Raw genomic sequence first — 17,546 nt, forward strand, 5'->3', positions numbered from 1 at the left:
ATGGCAGAAGTTGCATAACCATTAATCTAAAACATCCTTTCATTTGCTGTTTGTAATAATCCTTGATTCAGTGTTGGATGAGCCTCAGGGATCCATGCTTGTACAGTCAACTGGAGCCGAACCTATTCATGCTCACACATTGCTATCCCATTGTTGCACTTTCAGCTGGGCTCTCTTGCACCTCCACCGCCTTTTGCACTGATACCTGCTGGGTCTGGATTGGAATATGCCATCTGAAATGTGCCTCAGGTACTGTGTATCTGACCCATGAGTGTATGTGATGTCACCTTAAGCAAGCTGGTGTTTTAATTCAGTTGAGGCATTCAAAGCTTTTGTAAGCTTGCGAGTTTACAGCAGTGAAATATTGTCAGCAACTTGCATTGCACAGCTAGCAAGATGTAGGAGACTGAGTTTATTTGTTTCCAGTTTTATTTTTTAGCTTATCTGTGGTTTATGTTGAACTCTTAAAAATAGTTCTAATGCATGCTATGTATAAAATAACCATCTATTATTCTCTGCATCACCTCAGGTTCATTCTAGGGGATTTAGTTGTGTGTCAAGCAGTCATGAGATTTTCAAGGCTTTGTTTCTAATCCAGCATGCGCCCACACTAACTGGATGGTGGTTTCATTATTTTCTAATTATTCATTAGAGAGAGAGCTTTTGTTTCATTCACACAGGCTTTCTGTTTTCATTTATTGTGAATAGTTGCGCGGGAGATTCTTTTTAATGAGTGGAACACGTTTCTAGTTTTGTTTTGGGGGAATGGCCTTAATTTTGTTTATAACCTGCTTTTGTTTGTTTACAGCATTCAAGAAATGCTGACAGGTCATAGGCTCTGCCAATCGAAGTCTCATAAGGATGCAGTCCTAGCAGCTCTGAACCAGCAGAGGAATGATGGGATACTGTGCGATGTCATTTTGGTTGCTGAGGAACAAAAATTCCATGCCCACAAAGCTGTACTGGCAGCATGCAGCGATTATTTCCGAGTAAGTTTGTCATCGCCTTCATGTTCACACCAATTATCAGAAATAATACATTTTTCAATGCTTGTAAAAAGTGAGCTAGGTTTAAAGGATGTTGACTGATTTTCATCAATGGAACTTAGACCTGCTTTAAATGTGCCGATTATTGTAGCTTTATGCTGGTATTAATCATTTATTAATATTAGAATAATTTTTGTATTGCATTAAAACTCATTGTAGAAAATGATTAAAAGTCAATGTAATATTTGTAGTTTATAAATAACTGATACTTTCTTTATATAGTTAGTAGTTGGATGGTGGTGGGGAAAAAGTTCTCAATGTTTAGTAGAAATGAAAACTGAATTGTAAACTTTACTTTTTTTTTAAAAAAAGTAACTTGAATTTTTGTCTCTTATCCTATCAGATTTCAGAAATAAAGAAAATTCCTAAACTTTTTACTGAATGCTTCAATTATAGAAATGAGGAGCCAGCATGAGGTTTGCGTCAATGGGACTGAACACAGGCTGCTTGCGAATCGTGAGCCCTGTGTCCGAAACGGGAGCTATTGAATTTTTAGCCACTGGTGTACAAACATTGACTGCAAAGGCAGCCTATAGAAGTAATCTATTTCATATAGGTTATCCAGTGTTGAAGAAACAGGAAATTAGATGTTGAGAGATTTGATTGCGTACTTGGTCAATTCTGCAACCCAAGAGCTAATAGGCTAAAAATTTGATAAGGCCCGATAATGGGCTTAGGGATTGCGATGCATGCATAACACATGCCCATTGAAAGTAATGCAGACAGCACGCAAACTTCATGCTGCCTCCTCATTTCCATGATTGTGACATGCAGCCCAGTGCTACATGAGCTGATGAAGCTGTACAATTCAAGTTCATGCAAGGCGAGCATCAATTAAACTAGTCTGCACCTCTAAGAGAGGAGGTGCATTCTGGCTGAAGCAGCTCATTCAGCTGACTGAGAAACACAATAAGAGCAGGAAGAAAGCTGAGCAATGGAAAGGAGAGATTCCGAGAAGGAGGAGGGATTTCCTTTATCCACAGGGGACCAGGAGGCCAGACACTGCAAAGGCAGTAGAAGCAGAAAACCACAAGGGTCAATGTCAGGAGTCTGGTCACGAGGACCTGGATGAAATTCACAAGTGATCAAGGGCAGTGACTGCATCTTCAAATGTCATATCCTACCAACTGCATCACCAACCTGATACACTGTCACTCACATACCAGCAATCTCTAGCAAACAGGACTCATGCCTAATGAATCCTCCACCTCACCCTTACACACTTACCACTGCTTCAAGCCTCGCACCCACATCTTGCAGCTTCCGCATACCGCCAGTTATTAAGCTATGACAGGCAGATCACCTAAACCCATTGCACCACACTCACTGACACTTTACCCTCTCTCTTGAAGGGCAAGGTGGCACAGAATTGGAGAAAGCAGCAAAGAATGGTGGGGGACAGAAATGGCTGCATATCCTCACACCCTTGGAACAGCAGTGCTTGGCAAGCAGTGTCACTGAAGCCATCCAGGATGATGGCATGTTTCTGCCTTATGTACCTTCTCAAATTGCACCTCACTTTCATTCCGCAATCTGGTATGATGTATAAGCTGCAGATTGTGTAATGATGCACATCTTTCTTTTCCCCCTACTTCTCTCACCCCAACACCACCCCTGCTTGTGCATTTATGCTTTCAGAGTCCCAAGAACTGCCTGATCAGACAGTGGTGCCTGAGGTTGAAGGCCCAGAGGAAGAGTATACCTCTAAGGTAGAAGCACTGTCATTTGATCTGGCACTTGCAGCCACCAGCTCAGATACTGCACTGCCTGATCTTCAGAGGGTAGTACAGAGGGAGAATCATGGGACATAAGTGGACTGTAACCAGGGCAGTGGACAAGGATGGAGTGGGTGCAAGCTCCCCAGAGGGCGAGGACACAGATGAGTCTGCTGCAGAGGACTTAGATGAGGACTTGGATGGGGCAGCATACAGGAAAAGGCACACAGAAATACTTGATGTATTGGCAGGCCTGCCAGAGTGCCTCTTGTCACTGTCGAGGAGCATGGAGGAGCTGGGTCCAACATGCCGCAAGCTTTCCTCCCGAGCTTGGAGTCCATCCTTTCCAACATTGAACTGGTGGCCAACTCCCGAAGAACACTGTGGACCCAACCGTGTTCCAGCGTCTGGTGACCGATGACTCAGCTTCTATTGCAGCACAGGCAGAAGCCATGCAGTGTTATTCAAGCTCAACTCAGACTGATGCCATCATGGCTGTGGATGCCCGCTCAAAGGAGTTTGCAGGGTCTTGCAGCAATCCAGCAATCTGTGTTCCAGCAGATTACTCAAATTGTCAAGTGCCGCTCCAGGGGTGTGGCAGTGGCTCTGCAGTGTACAAACCTGCCGTCCTCTCACAGGATGGCAGCATTTATGCTCCCACCACTGCCATTCTGCCAGTTCCCTTGCTGTTGCCTGTCCAGCCAGCCCCGACTGCTGCCAGCCATGCCCAAGTGGTGCAGTCCGAAGCCAGACCCTCAAGACCAAGAGCTGCTCGAGTATGTCCTGCAAGGCTATTTGCAGTTTCTGCCACTGAAAGTCAGCAGCCTTCCACCAGTCTTACTGCAGCCACAGGGGTAGCACTGTGTAGGAGCACTTGATCAGGCAAAGGCACCCACATGACAGACACTAAGGAAATGCACAAGAGTGAATAGTTCATTTATGTTTGTACAATTGGATATACTGTTGGATGAAGATATTATGGAAGGGTTTTTGTGAGTGGTTTTTGTTGCAGGATTTTGGCCAAGAGGATGCAGTGATGGGGTGTCACAGATGGATGGGAAGGTGGTGAATCATAGAGCAATGATGGTGCAGGGATAATGTCTTGAGGGAAGCCAAGTCTGAGTAGGTGCTCACAGACAGCCAGTCGGGAATGAAAACTGAATGCATCCCTCCTCCCCACCTCCTCCTCCTTCCTCCTCTTTCTCCTCCTCCTCCCTCCTCTTTCTCCTCCTCCTCCCCCATCCAAGGTGCCCACTGTATGTCTGATGACAATGGCTGCACCCACATAGTAACGAGGTTGTGGAGGATGCAGTAGACAATCACGAATGTGGAGACACATTCTGGCAAGTATCGTAGGGCTGCCTGCCGAATGGTGCAGGGAGCGAAACCATTGCTTATGCTGGCTGATGCTTTACTCCACGACATTCCTGGTGGCAGTATATCTCTCATTGTACTCCAGTTGTCCTCATGTGGTCAGGTGTTGGGGTCTGCCATCAGTCATGTGTAGAAGGGGGTATCCTTCGTCTCCAAGCAGCCAGTCTTTGGTTCTTCATGGTGTCCTGAAGATGGTGGGAATGGCAGACTGCCTCAGGATGACTCTATCATGGCAGCTGCCGTGAAACAATGTTCTGTGCATGGTCGCAAACCAACTGCATGTTAATGGATTGGAACCATTTGAGGTCCAGCACCTATTCCCCTTGATGGGAGGCTGCAGAGCCACGTATGTGCAGATGATGTCTCCCTGCACCATTGGGAATCCCACTACCATGGCAAATCCATGTGCGCTCTCATCCTGATTCTCTCTGTTTCGAAAGAAAACAATGAACTCACCTTTCCTCAAATACGGGGCCTCCACCACCTCTCTGATGCAGCGACGGATGGTGTACTGAGATATGTTCACAATATCGCCTTTGCCTGGAAGGATTCGGTCGTGCAGAAGTTTAGAACAACGATGACCTTGACGGCCACTGGCAGCACCATCCTCGCCCTGTTAGGCTGCAGGTCCTGTTGAAGGAAGTGGTGAAATTATGTGACCATTCCCTTGGTGATTCTCAAAGGTCTCAGGTATTGCTTCTTGCTGAGGTGGAGGTGGGAACAGTATACCCTGAAGACCCTTGGTTGATAGGCCCTTCTGTAGGGAGCCCTCCTCCTCCAGGCTTAGCAGAGGTTCCCCTCTTTACAGCTTCTGCTTCAATTGCTTGTTGTGTTGCAGACCCAGAGGCACAGCGCCCATACCTGTTGCAACCTTTGTGTGGACCACTCAGAACTCTGCCCTCCCTGTCAGGATGCAGCAAAACTCACTGCCAAATCCATCAATTCATCGCAGCTCCTCCAAAAACACTTCAGAGAACTTGCACAAACTTTGCAAGAGCATGAGTAAGTCAAAAGCAGCCCACCTGAAAGCTGGATGGCTGGTACTTTAAATAACGCTGCATGTTCAACTGTAAGTGATTAGGACATGGTGTTCAGTGGACCTGTGCAGTCCAGGCTTGCAGAACGTGGATCTGATCAGCCTGAGAGGGTGTTTGACGTCATGATCTTCCCAATGCAGAAGCTTCTGGCGCATGCATGGCCTGCTCACGTTAGCGCCCTTCCGAACACGGGCCGCTGCACTAGTGGCCAGAAAATCTGCCAACGCCGTTTTCTCGCATCTGCTTTTCATAGCACTGGCACCAGCGATGCTATGGAACCCAATTGCAAAGCCCATGTATTTTTGTCAGATCACTTCGCTGTGTTTGGAGAGTTTTGAGATTTAACAGCTTGTGGATTTTATTCAAATTTAAAAAAGGTTCTATTCGCAACAGTTTTTTTGCAGCTTCCCTCCTTTGCTTAATGTGTTGATTCTGCCCCTGCAGCACCCACCTAATCATATATGTCACTGCAGCTTGCTTTGTTGAATGATAATTTTCTTAAATTCAGATCTCCAGTCAGTGGATTGATATTTTTTGAAGACATTTAAGAAAGAACAGATAAAAAAGATGACTTTGCTGTCAGCTTACGATGACCACCCAATTTGCAACACTGTATTCTACATTGCAAAGACCTGTGAGGAAGGAGACAAAATGTCTGCTCATTTCCCAGCAAGAACCAAGACCCAGGAAGTTTAAGGGAACTACGTGTTCTTTTTAGCTAGAGAGAAATACTGCTAACTGCTGTGTTTGAATCACTGAGTGACCAGCCCCTCCCCATCTGTGGTTTTAAGCTGATGTTTTCTCTGCAGCAGAGGAGAAGCCTCTGGACTCTGACATGTGCAGACCCAAGTGGGGGGCTCTCTCACTCTCTCTAGACCCCATCTTTCTATGGGTTCTCACTCGACCAATCTACTGCTCCCCACCTATTTTTGTGTGTGTAACAGTGAAGCTTGGCGCTTAGTTTATTATTTCCATTAGTTCGGTTTAGTTACAATAAAGTTAACCTTTCTTTGTTAAACTCAAGAAAACCTGACATATTAGTTCGTATTATGATCATAGCAAGTAAGTAATCAAACACCTACTGAATTGGCCAGTACATCTACTTTAAGAAAGAATTAAACCTGTTGTGGTCAAACAAGGAGAGGGAAAAGAAGGAAGCCCTTTGACCACTCCTCACTTGACTGTAACATATATGAGGCATGGCAGCTGATGGTTTCAGGCCATTTCAGTATGGAAAGCATCACAAGTGACTCCCCATTCTCTCCTTATCAAGCATTTGCACAGGGATAACTGTATGGCCAGCAGGGATCAAATTTGGGACCTTTTGGGTCTGTATAGCTCAACTACTTGCTGGCTAAACTTGCTCAGTCAATTTCTTGGTACTTTTATTTGGACTTCTTGCCTATAGGCAATCATTGAACATAAGCACACAAATAGTAGCAGGACTAGGTCACATAGTCTCTCGTGCCTACTCTGCCATTCGATAAGATTATGGCAGTTCCTTGATTTCAACTCCACTTTCCTGCCTGATCCCCATATCCCTTGATTCCTTTGAAGTTTACTAGTACAGTTGATCAAACAGTGAATCTTTAACCGCACTTATTACTGTTAAAAGTGAAATTAGAGCAGTTGTTGTTGAAATCCAATGTTAAATAGATTTGTTTAAAAAAAAAAACCACTCCTGACCAATTATGTATCATGGATTCCACAGTGTGTGTATATCAATATAATTGTTTTTCTTGCTGCCTTACAAAGGTTCAGCATTTCAGATTGCATACACGGGAATAAATATTTCAACGATTGCAGCAATTTGTGGTTCAGAAATCAGTCACAATGAAATCTCTATGGATTTCTACTGGATATGTTTTAGTCAGGAGTCATTTGATGTATTTGCTGTAGGGCAGGGACACTGAGCATGTCTGAGACAGCCAGTGACCTATTTCTACATAAAGACCATTTTTATTCATTGAAAAGACCTTCCTTCCTTTTAGCAGTCTGTGGTCCAGTGTGCATACCAAATATATTGAATCATATTTTGTAGGGACTCATGTGACCATCACAAATCAGTCTATTTGTTTACATAATTTAGGAAGACTACTTAACATAAGAGCTTGCTGTATTCCTCAAACAATGTTGGTTTGCGATTACTCAAGATTACAAAATCAATGTACATAGTAAAATTAGCCTCTTATTGTCCTGGTTGTCGTAACTTCGCTTCAGTCTGCTGTTATGTATTTGAATGTTTTTAATCAGCTCATGGATTTTTTTCAGTTCAATCTGAATATGTACACACTTTCTAATACCCAAATTTATGATACATTTATTTAGATTTTGAATCTCTGTGTTCCATCATTATTCAGTATGCTATTTCCTCTCCATGACCTTGCAGTACTCTGGGTTGAAGGCAGTGTTGCACAGTGCTATTCATATATTTCTAACAATTATTGTTGCTCCTGTTTTCTTGGTATTCCCACACTATGCATCGCACCCATCCAAGGAGATGGTTCGACCTCTGCAAATGTGTTAGGTACTGGGTGCATGACTGCAGCTTCCATGGAAATGCATTTATAGCAGACAGTCAGGATTTCCTGAGTGTTGTCCATGTGTCAACGTTTGCTGACAAAAGTCAGCCCTTCCCACCGCCCTTGGCCCCTTTTCCTAAATTACCTAGAATGTCCTGCAGTTTGTGTAGGTGCATGATGTTTCCTGTATGCACAGAGTTTATGTGCTTGTGTGCATGCAGGTAGGACTGAAACTTTGTGTGTGCATGGAGGCTGCACACTTATGGCTATGTGCAGAGGTTGTGTGCATACCACATGGGTCGCAGGCTGGCTTGTGGCCGCTCAGTGCCCAGCACAGACTGAAATGGAATTACAGTTCTTTATACTGTTTAACTCTTGTGCTCGACCAATCCACAAAATGGAGCTCAGTGTGCACTGTTGTATATGAGGAGCTCTTACAAATTTGTGTTTGGCACCAATACTATAAATATCTACTTGTGTTCAACCAGTCCCATTTACTGATTTCATTTGCAGTGTAAGTGAGTTTCATAAAAAGGGAGTTGATCCATACTGTCCCGCATCTATAGTGCAGAACCCAGGAATGTAACAATACTACCAGCTTTTAACCTAAATTAGATATTCCTGCTTTCTACACACATGCACTTAAACTCTCTGAATGTGATGAAGATTAAAACAAATTGATTAATTGCTTTGATTCAAAATAAGATGAATGCACAGAAGATATGTTCTGATCAGTCTCATTTAATTCAATGAATACAATTTATCTTCACATAATACAAAATAAATATGCCACACTTCTCACATTAGTGGACATCAATAAGATGTCTTCAAACTATCCTCTGACATTTTTAACCTTCGCTCTCACAGTTTGCTCCTTTTATAAATCTGATTGTCTGTCTCTGTGTTCTATCTTCCTCTCTTCAGAGCCAGAAAAGAATCGTCAGTTATTAACACTGTGAATGTGAAGTGCTTTCTTTTCGATGGCTTAAAAAAAGTTACTTTTTATTTACAGTCTGTCACCCTTTTTGACGTTGTTTGCCAATTTCTGTGACTTTTCTAGGTTGGCATGCATGAGGTAGCTGACGAAATTCACAACATATGAGTAAGATTAATGAAATCATTCTGCTTTCTTGGCTTGAACATTTAGGAATTTGATGTCACAAGTGCCAGCAGCCTTCTGGTACCTTACACAAATGGCCAAGTGAGTTTGGTGGGTGTAAACAGAGGATTCCACCATAGAGGTCATCAGAGACAAATCTGATTGGGTCTTCCCTCGACATCCAGGCGTTCATGTTTTTCATCAGGGGTCACTGGAAAGCAATCTGGAGCTTTCATTCTTCCCAGCCTACAGATTCTGAGATCAATTTATAGTGTACTTACTGCTGGAATTGTTCGTTCTAAGCTCAGGAAAAGATGTTGGAACTATAATTTTGCCATCCTTTTCATGTGATTTTTCTTCCGTGTGATGTCTGCATTCAGTCTGAGCCTGTATGCTGCACATTAAATGTCATGAGAGGATTCTCCAGCTTTCCATGTGAAATTAGCACTCTCCTGTAATTGAGTATAGAAGATCGAAGTGTTTTGGCCATGTTTGTTGAATAACAGCCTGTTTTTCTTTGCTTTGATGGATAGCACCATGTGATCAGTGTATTTATTAAACCGTTCGTTTCGTGCTCCTTTTTTTTTAAAAAAAGGACTTGATATCATACATCACTGGCTACAGATACAATGTCTTGTCACTGCAGAGAACGTTGGAAACAGAAAAGTATATTTATGTAGAGCCCAGCAGTAGTTTACTGCATAATCGAGGTTCAAATGCTGTTTTATACAGAAACCTAGTACTTGTGAAGAAAAATGTCAGTTGGAACAAGAAACATTTCAATGAAGGTGGCGTGCTGCAGTGTGGATAGTGAATTCAAATTATAAGGATAAACACAAAACTTAATTTTGTGGTGTAGCTTTGCACACATGCAATTGGTTTATTTTTCACAATCGTGGTTACACTTCAGAAGTAATTAATTGGCTGTGAAGCACTTTGGGATCTCCTGAGGTTGTGAAAGGCACTCTATATAAATGCAAATCTTTCATTCTTAAGTAAATGTGCTGGAGGTAGCCTTTGTAGGCTTAATAACCATGTCTGTCTTGATGCTAATCATACTTAATATGATAATGGAGACTAATCAAATATTGCCATGGTAATTCCTGCATACTTCATTAAGTTTCAAACACAGCTAGACCGGTATTTTAGCTATGAGCTATTTGGTGAAGATTGTTCAGGTAAATTTCGAGTGAAGTGCTCAATGACCTCTCGAGGAAGTAAAGAAATCTACCATATCCGTTGAAATGATTCTCATTCTCAATCTGATGAAAATAAAATTGACCACCATTGTTCTGGACCATGTTATATTACACAATACACCTCTATAACGCAGATTTATGTTGGTAACAGCACTTAAAATTATAGATCAAAACAGAAAGTGCTGGAAATACTCAGCAGGTCAGGCAGCATCTCTGGAGAGAGAAGCAGAGTTAATGTCTGTGACCTTTCATCAGACCTGAAACGTTAACTCTGCTTCTCTCTACACAGATGCTGCCCGACCTGCTGAGCATTTCCAGCACTTTGTTTTTATTTCAGATTTCCAGCATCCGCAGTATTTTGCTTTAACTTAAAATTATAGGTTTTATTACATGGTTCTAGCAAAGATAATTTTGTGCAGTTCATGTGATCAACATAAAATTGATAACTACAGATGGTTTATTGCCCATTCTATAGGTCAAGTTTCTATCACAAGACCATGATCTTACAATGCATTGTAAGATCAGATGCTAATGCCGAATGAAATATTATGTCAAAATATAGCTCAGTTTTAGCAGATTAATTGTCCAAACACTTAATTTCTTTTGTCTTTTAATAGATTTGCAGGTGTGTAGAAGAACAGTTATAAGCTTAGGAGGTCTGAAGAGTACCTGGCAATGTCAATTTCCTTGATAATGCTGTGTAAAATGCATAAGTTATATGGTGGTCAGTATTTCTGAATTTATCATTTGGATATTCACTTTCTATTTTTAAGTAATAAAAGGATCTCATGAGATGTTTTAGGTATTTTGAAATCATAATTTGATTTTAAGTAGGATGTATTCTGGACATTCATTAAATGAATGAAAAGTGTTATGAAGTGAGAAAATTTCATTTGGTTACAGTGGTTATTTCCACAGAGCTTATGCTGTTTGATCTGTTGTGAACTCTGATCAATCAACTTAATTTGCTGAGGGAGGCAAGAACCCTTAAATAAACCTCAAAAGATGATAAACTCTATGAAATCTTTCACCTACAATGATAAATTAATAAAGCTACATTTTTAAAGCCCCCAATTAATCTGATCAGCTGGATTCCAGAAGTGAAATCTCTAGCTCCACCATTGCATGAATCATTCTATTCAGACTGTTTAATCGATGTTTGTTTGTTTGTTTGTTTTATCCTTATTATCTTCTGCCCTGCTATTAACCATGCATTTAGTTGGTCCCTTTTTCAGGTAATAAGAAACAAAGCATTAACTGGTCTTGCTGTGAGTTTATTTAACATATCTGCTACTATTGAGGGTTAAAATGGAATCTTACCTGCTGTGACTGACTTGGCGATAGGCAGCATTTAGATCAGCAGTGAAACACTTCATCATAATGCAATCAGTGTCACATTCAACAACAATAACAACTTGCATTTATATAGCACCTTTTAATGTAGTAAAACATTCCAAGGTGCCTCGCAGGAGCGTTAGTCTCCTTATCTGGGGAGGGATGCTGTTGCTATAAAGGGAGTGCAGCGAAGGTTTACCAGACTGATTCCTGGGATGGTGGGATTGACGTATGAGGAGAGATTGAGTCGGTTAGGATTATATTCGCTGGAGTTCAGAAGAGTGAGGGGGGATCTCATAGAAATCTATAAAATTCTAACAGGACTTGACAGGGTAGATGCAGGAAGGATGTTCCTGATGGTGGGGGAGTCCAGAACCAGGGGTCATAGTCTAAGGATATGGGGTAAACCTTTCAGGAATGAGATGAGGAGAAATTTCTTCACCCAGAGAGTGGTGAGTCTGTGAAATTCGCTACCACAGAAAGCAGTTGAGACCAATACATTGAATGTTTTCAAAAAGGAGTTAGATATAGCTCTTGGGTCTAAAGGGATCAAAGGGTACAGGGTGAAAGCGGGTACAGGTTACTGAGTTGGATGATCAGCCATGATCATAATGAATAGCTGAGCAGGCTTGAAGGGCCGAATGGCCTAATCCTGCGCCTATTTTCTATGTTTCTATGTTATCAAACAAAATTTGGCACAGAGCAACATTAGGAGATATTGGCTCCTTTTTGCTGTTTTATTAACAGACTCTTGTCATGCAGACCCCCACCTGCCAAGAATGAGGCATATTAGTTTTGTCATATGAACATTGATTTTAACTGTTGCTGGAGCGAAGAAATGATTTGTTACAGAAATCACCAAACCTTTGACTCGAGGACATTTGCATACTAAGAAATGGTGCTCGTGGAGACAAAGGACTGCTCCCTAGTCCAATTGACCCAAATGGATTTTGATCACTAGACATTGAAGGTGTAAGGAAGAGCATTCCAAGGACTGTGAAGATGATGTAATCCACAAAGAGCGGACTGGTCACATGACGAACTGGCCGGTCCAGGCTTTGAATGAGACGCAGGACAGTTTGAATTTGAGAAGATGCCAGTTTGCAACTGAAACTGGAGCAAGCAAGCCGCTCTTCTGACTGTCTCTCTCTTGCTTTCTCCCAAGCCACCGGACCCACGGTAGACATGTAAACTTCGAGAGAAAAGATTCCGACATCAAAACAAGTTGAAACGTGCACTGGGCCCCAATGAATTGCAGGATTTACCGGCAACCAAAGACGCCACATTGAACTCAAAGGACTGTAATTATAATCCTGATATTACCTCAAACTTTTCCCCTTTTATTATTTTCCTGTCTATCTGCCTGTGTGTTTATGCATGCTAGCATGGTCGCGTCGCATACTCATAGTTGTTAATTGGAATCGAGTTTAAGATTAATAAACTTCCACCTTTCTTCTTTAAATCTAAAGAAACCTGTGATTTCTTTGCCTTACAGTTGTAGCAGTGAACAAGGATTCACTAAGGGGGCGCTAAAACACGGTGTTTTAAAAAAAAAAAATTAAACCCTGTTACGGTTCTTCTTCTTTGGCCTCCTTGTCTCGAGAGACAATGGGTAAGCGCCTGGAGGTGGTCAGTGGTTTGTGGAGCAGTGCCTGGAGTGGTTATAAAGGCCAATTCTAGAGTGACAGACTCTTCCACAGGTGCTGCAGAAAAATTTGTTTGTCGGGGCTGTTACACAATTGGCTCTCCCCTTGCACTTCTGTCCTATTACGGCAAAGGCTGAGAGGGAACCCCTAGACCCTTTCTCACCTGGTTATAACACACTCCATTATTATTGGATAAAATTGACAGCAACTTCTAGTGTCTGCACATGTGCAGTTAAATGCAGAAATTTGGAAGTTGCTGTCGATGCCTTGCTCCTCCACTGACTGTGCTGCTGCAGTCTTCACAGATGGAAATCACTGTTGAGGCATGAACTTAGGCTAATTTCCCAGTATTATTGCACTAAAGACCCATGAAAGACTTAAGCCTTGTTCAGTGAGATGTAACAGAGTTTTTAACAGTGTACTAAGTCATAATTACTGCTGATAAACCTCTTTGACATTAAAAATTAATTTTAAAAATGTGGACTCTCATTCCCGGTGAAGAAAATTAATGTTTGAGGTTTTAAAAAAAAAAATCATGTTTGCTTTTCTGTGTCTTTACCTTAATCCCATGTGTATGACCCTATTTTTATTTTGCTTCCTGTACAATGATTTAAATTTAATGTATATTTGCTGTTTTTTTTTTAATGTCTTGTTTTGTCATCTGTGAAGATTCTTCAGAACTGATTGAGTGAACAGTTTCTCTGCTGCTTTTCCTCCTCACAGACACCACATATCCTTTGTAGTGGGTGCTGAATTCAACAGAAACCAGAAGAGTAGAAATTCCACGGAAAAGCCAGCTTAAAGATCTGTGGGCAACTGTACATGAGGTGAATGGTGAAAGCTGTCCTTTCGCCGCTCACAGTAAAATCTGGACCAATAGGTTAGGTGACCAAAACCTTGGTCAAATAGGTTTTAAGGAGTGCCTTAAAAGAGGAGATAGAGGTAGAGAGGTTTAGTGAGGAAATACCTGGAGCTTAGGACCACCAGTGGTCAAGCGATTAAAATCAAGAGGCCAGAATTAGAGAAGTGCTGGGATCTTGGAAGGTTGAAGGGCTGGAAGAGCTTACAGAACTAGGGAGGGACAAGGCGTAGGAGCGATTTGAAAACAAGGATGAGAATTTTCAAATTGAGACATTGCTGGACGGGGATGCACTGTAGTTTAGTGATCAAGGGGCGATGGTTGAATGAGACTTGGTGCGAGTTAGGATATGAGAAGCAGAGTTTTGGATAAGTTCAATTTTATGGCGGGTGTAAGATGGGAGGCAGACCAAGAGAACGTTGGAATAGTTAAGTCTAGAGGTAACAAAGGCATGGATATGGGTTTTAGTAGCAGATGAGCTGAAGCAAGGGTAGTGACGGACAATGTTACAGAGGTGGAAGTAGGTAAAGGCCTGCTCGGGTCTGCAAATGAAACCCAACCTGACCCGAGCCCAACAGAACCACATCCTACCCAAGCCTGACCTGGCCCGAGTCCTTTGACTCTTTCCCGCGCCCGACCCGACCACCGGAATATAATCAACTTTATTGAAGAGATTGTGCTCTACCTTGGATAGAATCGCTCACTGCAGACTAGTGCGGAGTCCAAATGCATGTTTCCCGCCTTGACATCCTGGCTGTCACTGTATCCGACTCGGCCCGACCCTACCCGAGCCTGAATGCTGTATCCGGAAGAGCGGCCCGACCTGAACCCAACACATGTCTGGTCGGGTTTGGGTAGCCAAGCTCTAGAAGTAGGCAGTATTGACGATGGAGCGGATTTGCGGTCAGAAACCCATCTTTGTTAAGTTGGACGCCAAGGTTGCAAGCCATCTGGTTCAACCTCAGACAGTGATCAGGAGAGGGTTGAGTTGGTGGCTAGGAAATGGGAGTTTGTGGTCGGAACCAAAAACAATGATTTGGGCCTTCCCAATATGTAGTTGAAGGAAATTTCCCCCCACCCAGTACTGGCTGCTGGATTCCAAAATCTGGGAAAGGAGTCACGTCTTTTCCTTCCCAATTGTAATAATTTCATGGCCTGGATATAATAATTGTTTAGTCATTTCCCTTCATGCTCTAACATTAATATTGGATTTGAAAGCAGGCAATGAAGTGCAGTATGCACGCACTCCCCTTATTGTGATGAATTTTGGAGCTGAAAGAAGGAAAGTATAGTGCAGCACAGGTGTCCCCTTACGTGAAATAAAAACAGAAAATGTTGGAAATACTGAGCAGGCCTGGCAGCATCTGTGGAGAAAGAAACAGTTAACATTTCAGGTCTATATCCTAACATCAAACTTTTTGTTTGCCCTTGTGTGGATGCACTCTTAACTCCCTGGCCTGCCCCAGATAAATATAAGGATCATAATCAGTGAACCTGCAGGCCACCCAACCTCCTCTCCCTCACAACCACCTGACTGAAGAATTTTGGTGAAGGGAGCTATAGCTCCCCCACTGGGAATGAAGGGGTCAAGGAAGGTTTAGCAGACTACATTCTTCCCCACCCTCAGTGAGACATGTTTTGGTGCCTGGGAGGATATTTGCTTTAACCCTGTCCCTCTCTCCTATTCCACTCTCTTCTCTTTTTCCAGACTTCTCAACTTTAAACCCTTTGAGACCTCCGGTAGTTATGAAAGATGCTATATAAATGCAAATCTTTCTTCCCTGCCTCCTTTCCCTTGCCTTCTCTCTAATTTGTGCAGTTTTTTGCTGTTTATGTGTTCTTCCTTGGTAGCTACCACCTTTGGATTATTTTTGCATTTGGCCAGCTGGTTGAAATCTGACCTTATCTTGGAAATCACCAGTTGCTTAGCTTTTGTCCTGAGGCAAAATGCCTGAATGACATGATGTCAATTTATGTCACTAAGTGCTAGAATTTTAATTATGTTGTTACGGTCAATTGGAGGAGGAGTCTGAGGGCTTTCCTCTTTTCCATCTTCTTATTTGACCACAACAGGTTTAATTATTTCTTAAAATGGATGTACTGACCAATTCCGTAGGTGTTTGGTTACTTACTTGCTATGATCATAACCAGAACCAATCGGTCAGGTTTTCTTGAGTTTAACAAAGAGGTTAACTTTATTGTACCTAAACTGAACTAATGAAAATAATAAACTGTGCGTCAACTTTCACACTCTTGCTCTCTCGCACGCACACACATAGACCACTAGAGGTTTACTCTCACAAATAGGTTACAGAGTGGGGAAAGGTAGATTGGTTGAGCTAGTCCATAGAAAAAAGGGTATGCCGTCTGTAGGGTCTGGTGATTCGGCTGGCTTCTAGCTAAATTCGTTGGTCCTGAGGCTTTTAGTTTGAAGAGGTAGATGACTGGTTTGGTGAGTCTCTTGGAGACAGTGATGTGGATGATTTCCTCCAAAGGGGTTTATGATTGTAGGCAAAGGTGGTCAGTCAACAGGCAATATTTGAAAGCTTTCAAGCTGGAATGGAGAGGCAGAGCAAGAGAGACCCCCACTTTGGGTCTGCACTTGTCAAGAGTCCAGTTGCTTCTCCTCTCTGAAGAGAAAACACCCCCACAGATGGGGAGGGGCTTGTCACTCAGTGATTCAAGTATAGCAGCTAGCAGTATTTCTCTCTGGCTAAAAAAATCGGTAGTTCCTTTAAACTTCCTTGCTGCGGAATGAGCAGACATTTCATCCCTCAGACATCTCCCTCCTCACAGGCTTTGCAATGTAGGATACAGTGTTGCCAATTAGGTGCCCATCTTAAGCTGATAGCAGTGTCATCATCTATCTGTCATTTTTTAAATGTCTTTTTAAAACACAAAGATAAATTCAGAGCTCCAGTCAGTGGATTATAGAAAATTATCATTCATCAAACAAGTTGGCGTGACTAATAAATTTTCCATGGAAAATTGGAGGAAACTTTTGTTTGTGCTGCAGATCCCCTCTTTGTTTGTCATTGTAATTGCGCCTCTCTTCTCATTCATTCTTTCTTTGTTATCTTTTGTTTCTTTTGTTTTTCTGTGCACTTTTCATTCCATCTCCTCTTGATTTATAGTGCTCCCTCTGTTTTCTTCAGTTTTTCTAACTGTTGCCTGTTTTCAGGTGGGAGACGGTAAAGTAGAGGAGGGATTACTAAAGTGGAGAAGGCAGCAGTGTTGGGTTTGGAGACACCCATTTAAGCATGGGAAATAGTACGAGGGTGTGAGAAGGGGTCCTTGGGATGGGAGGTGGTATGTGGGAGATGAGATGGTAGGTTGTAATAGATGTTCAGAAATGAGGAGTAGGAAATGGTAGGAGATAGAGACAGAAATGGTAAGTAGTGGCATGTGTGTGAGGCATATGGTCACTAGTTATGCTAGTAGGTCAAGGGTGCATTTTGTGCTGCTGGTCTCAGCTTGTTGATTGTGGAGGGTGATAGGCTACAGGATGCATTTCTAACCAGGTGTTGGTCAGAGAGGAATGTAGTTAGGGGTGGGATATGGTAGAATGGAGAAGGAAAAGGTGTTTCGAGTTTTCGGTGTGGCAGACAATGAGGCCAAGATGGAAAGGGCATGGATTACAATAGGAGGCACTTGAAAGGGTTGTAACGGAAACCCTACATGCCAACTGGAAATATTAATTTCACCATATGGAAC

At 42.4% G+C, this 17,546-nt stretch overlaps 1 protein-coding gene across 1 annotated transcript in view; it reads left to right on the forward strand.

Annotated features, from left to right (window-relative positions):
• Positions 1–226: 226 nt before the first annotated feature.
• klhl32 (kelch-like family member 32) overlaps positions 227–17,546 on the forward strand; it is a 321,468-nt gene continuing 304,148 nt past the window's right edge. The window contains exons 1-2 of the mRNA XM_068018683.1: positions 227–249; positions 809–989. Of these exons, the coding sequence (XP_067874784.1) occupies positions 227–249; positions 809–989 (204 nt within the window). The remainder of the gene's footprint in view (positions 250–808; positions 990–17,546) is intronic.

This window comes from Heterodontus francisci, chromosome 3 (assembly GCF_036365525.1).
Source record: "Heterodontus francisci isolate sHetFra1 chromosome 3, sHetFra1.hap1, whole genome shotgun sequence".
NCBI lineage: Eukaryota > Metazoa > Chordata > Chondrichthyes > Heterodontiformes > Heterodontidae > Heterodontus > Heterodontus francisci.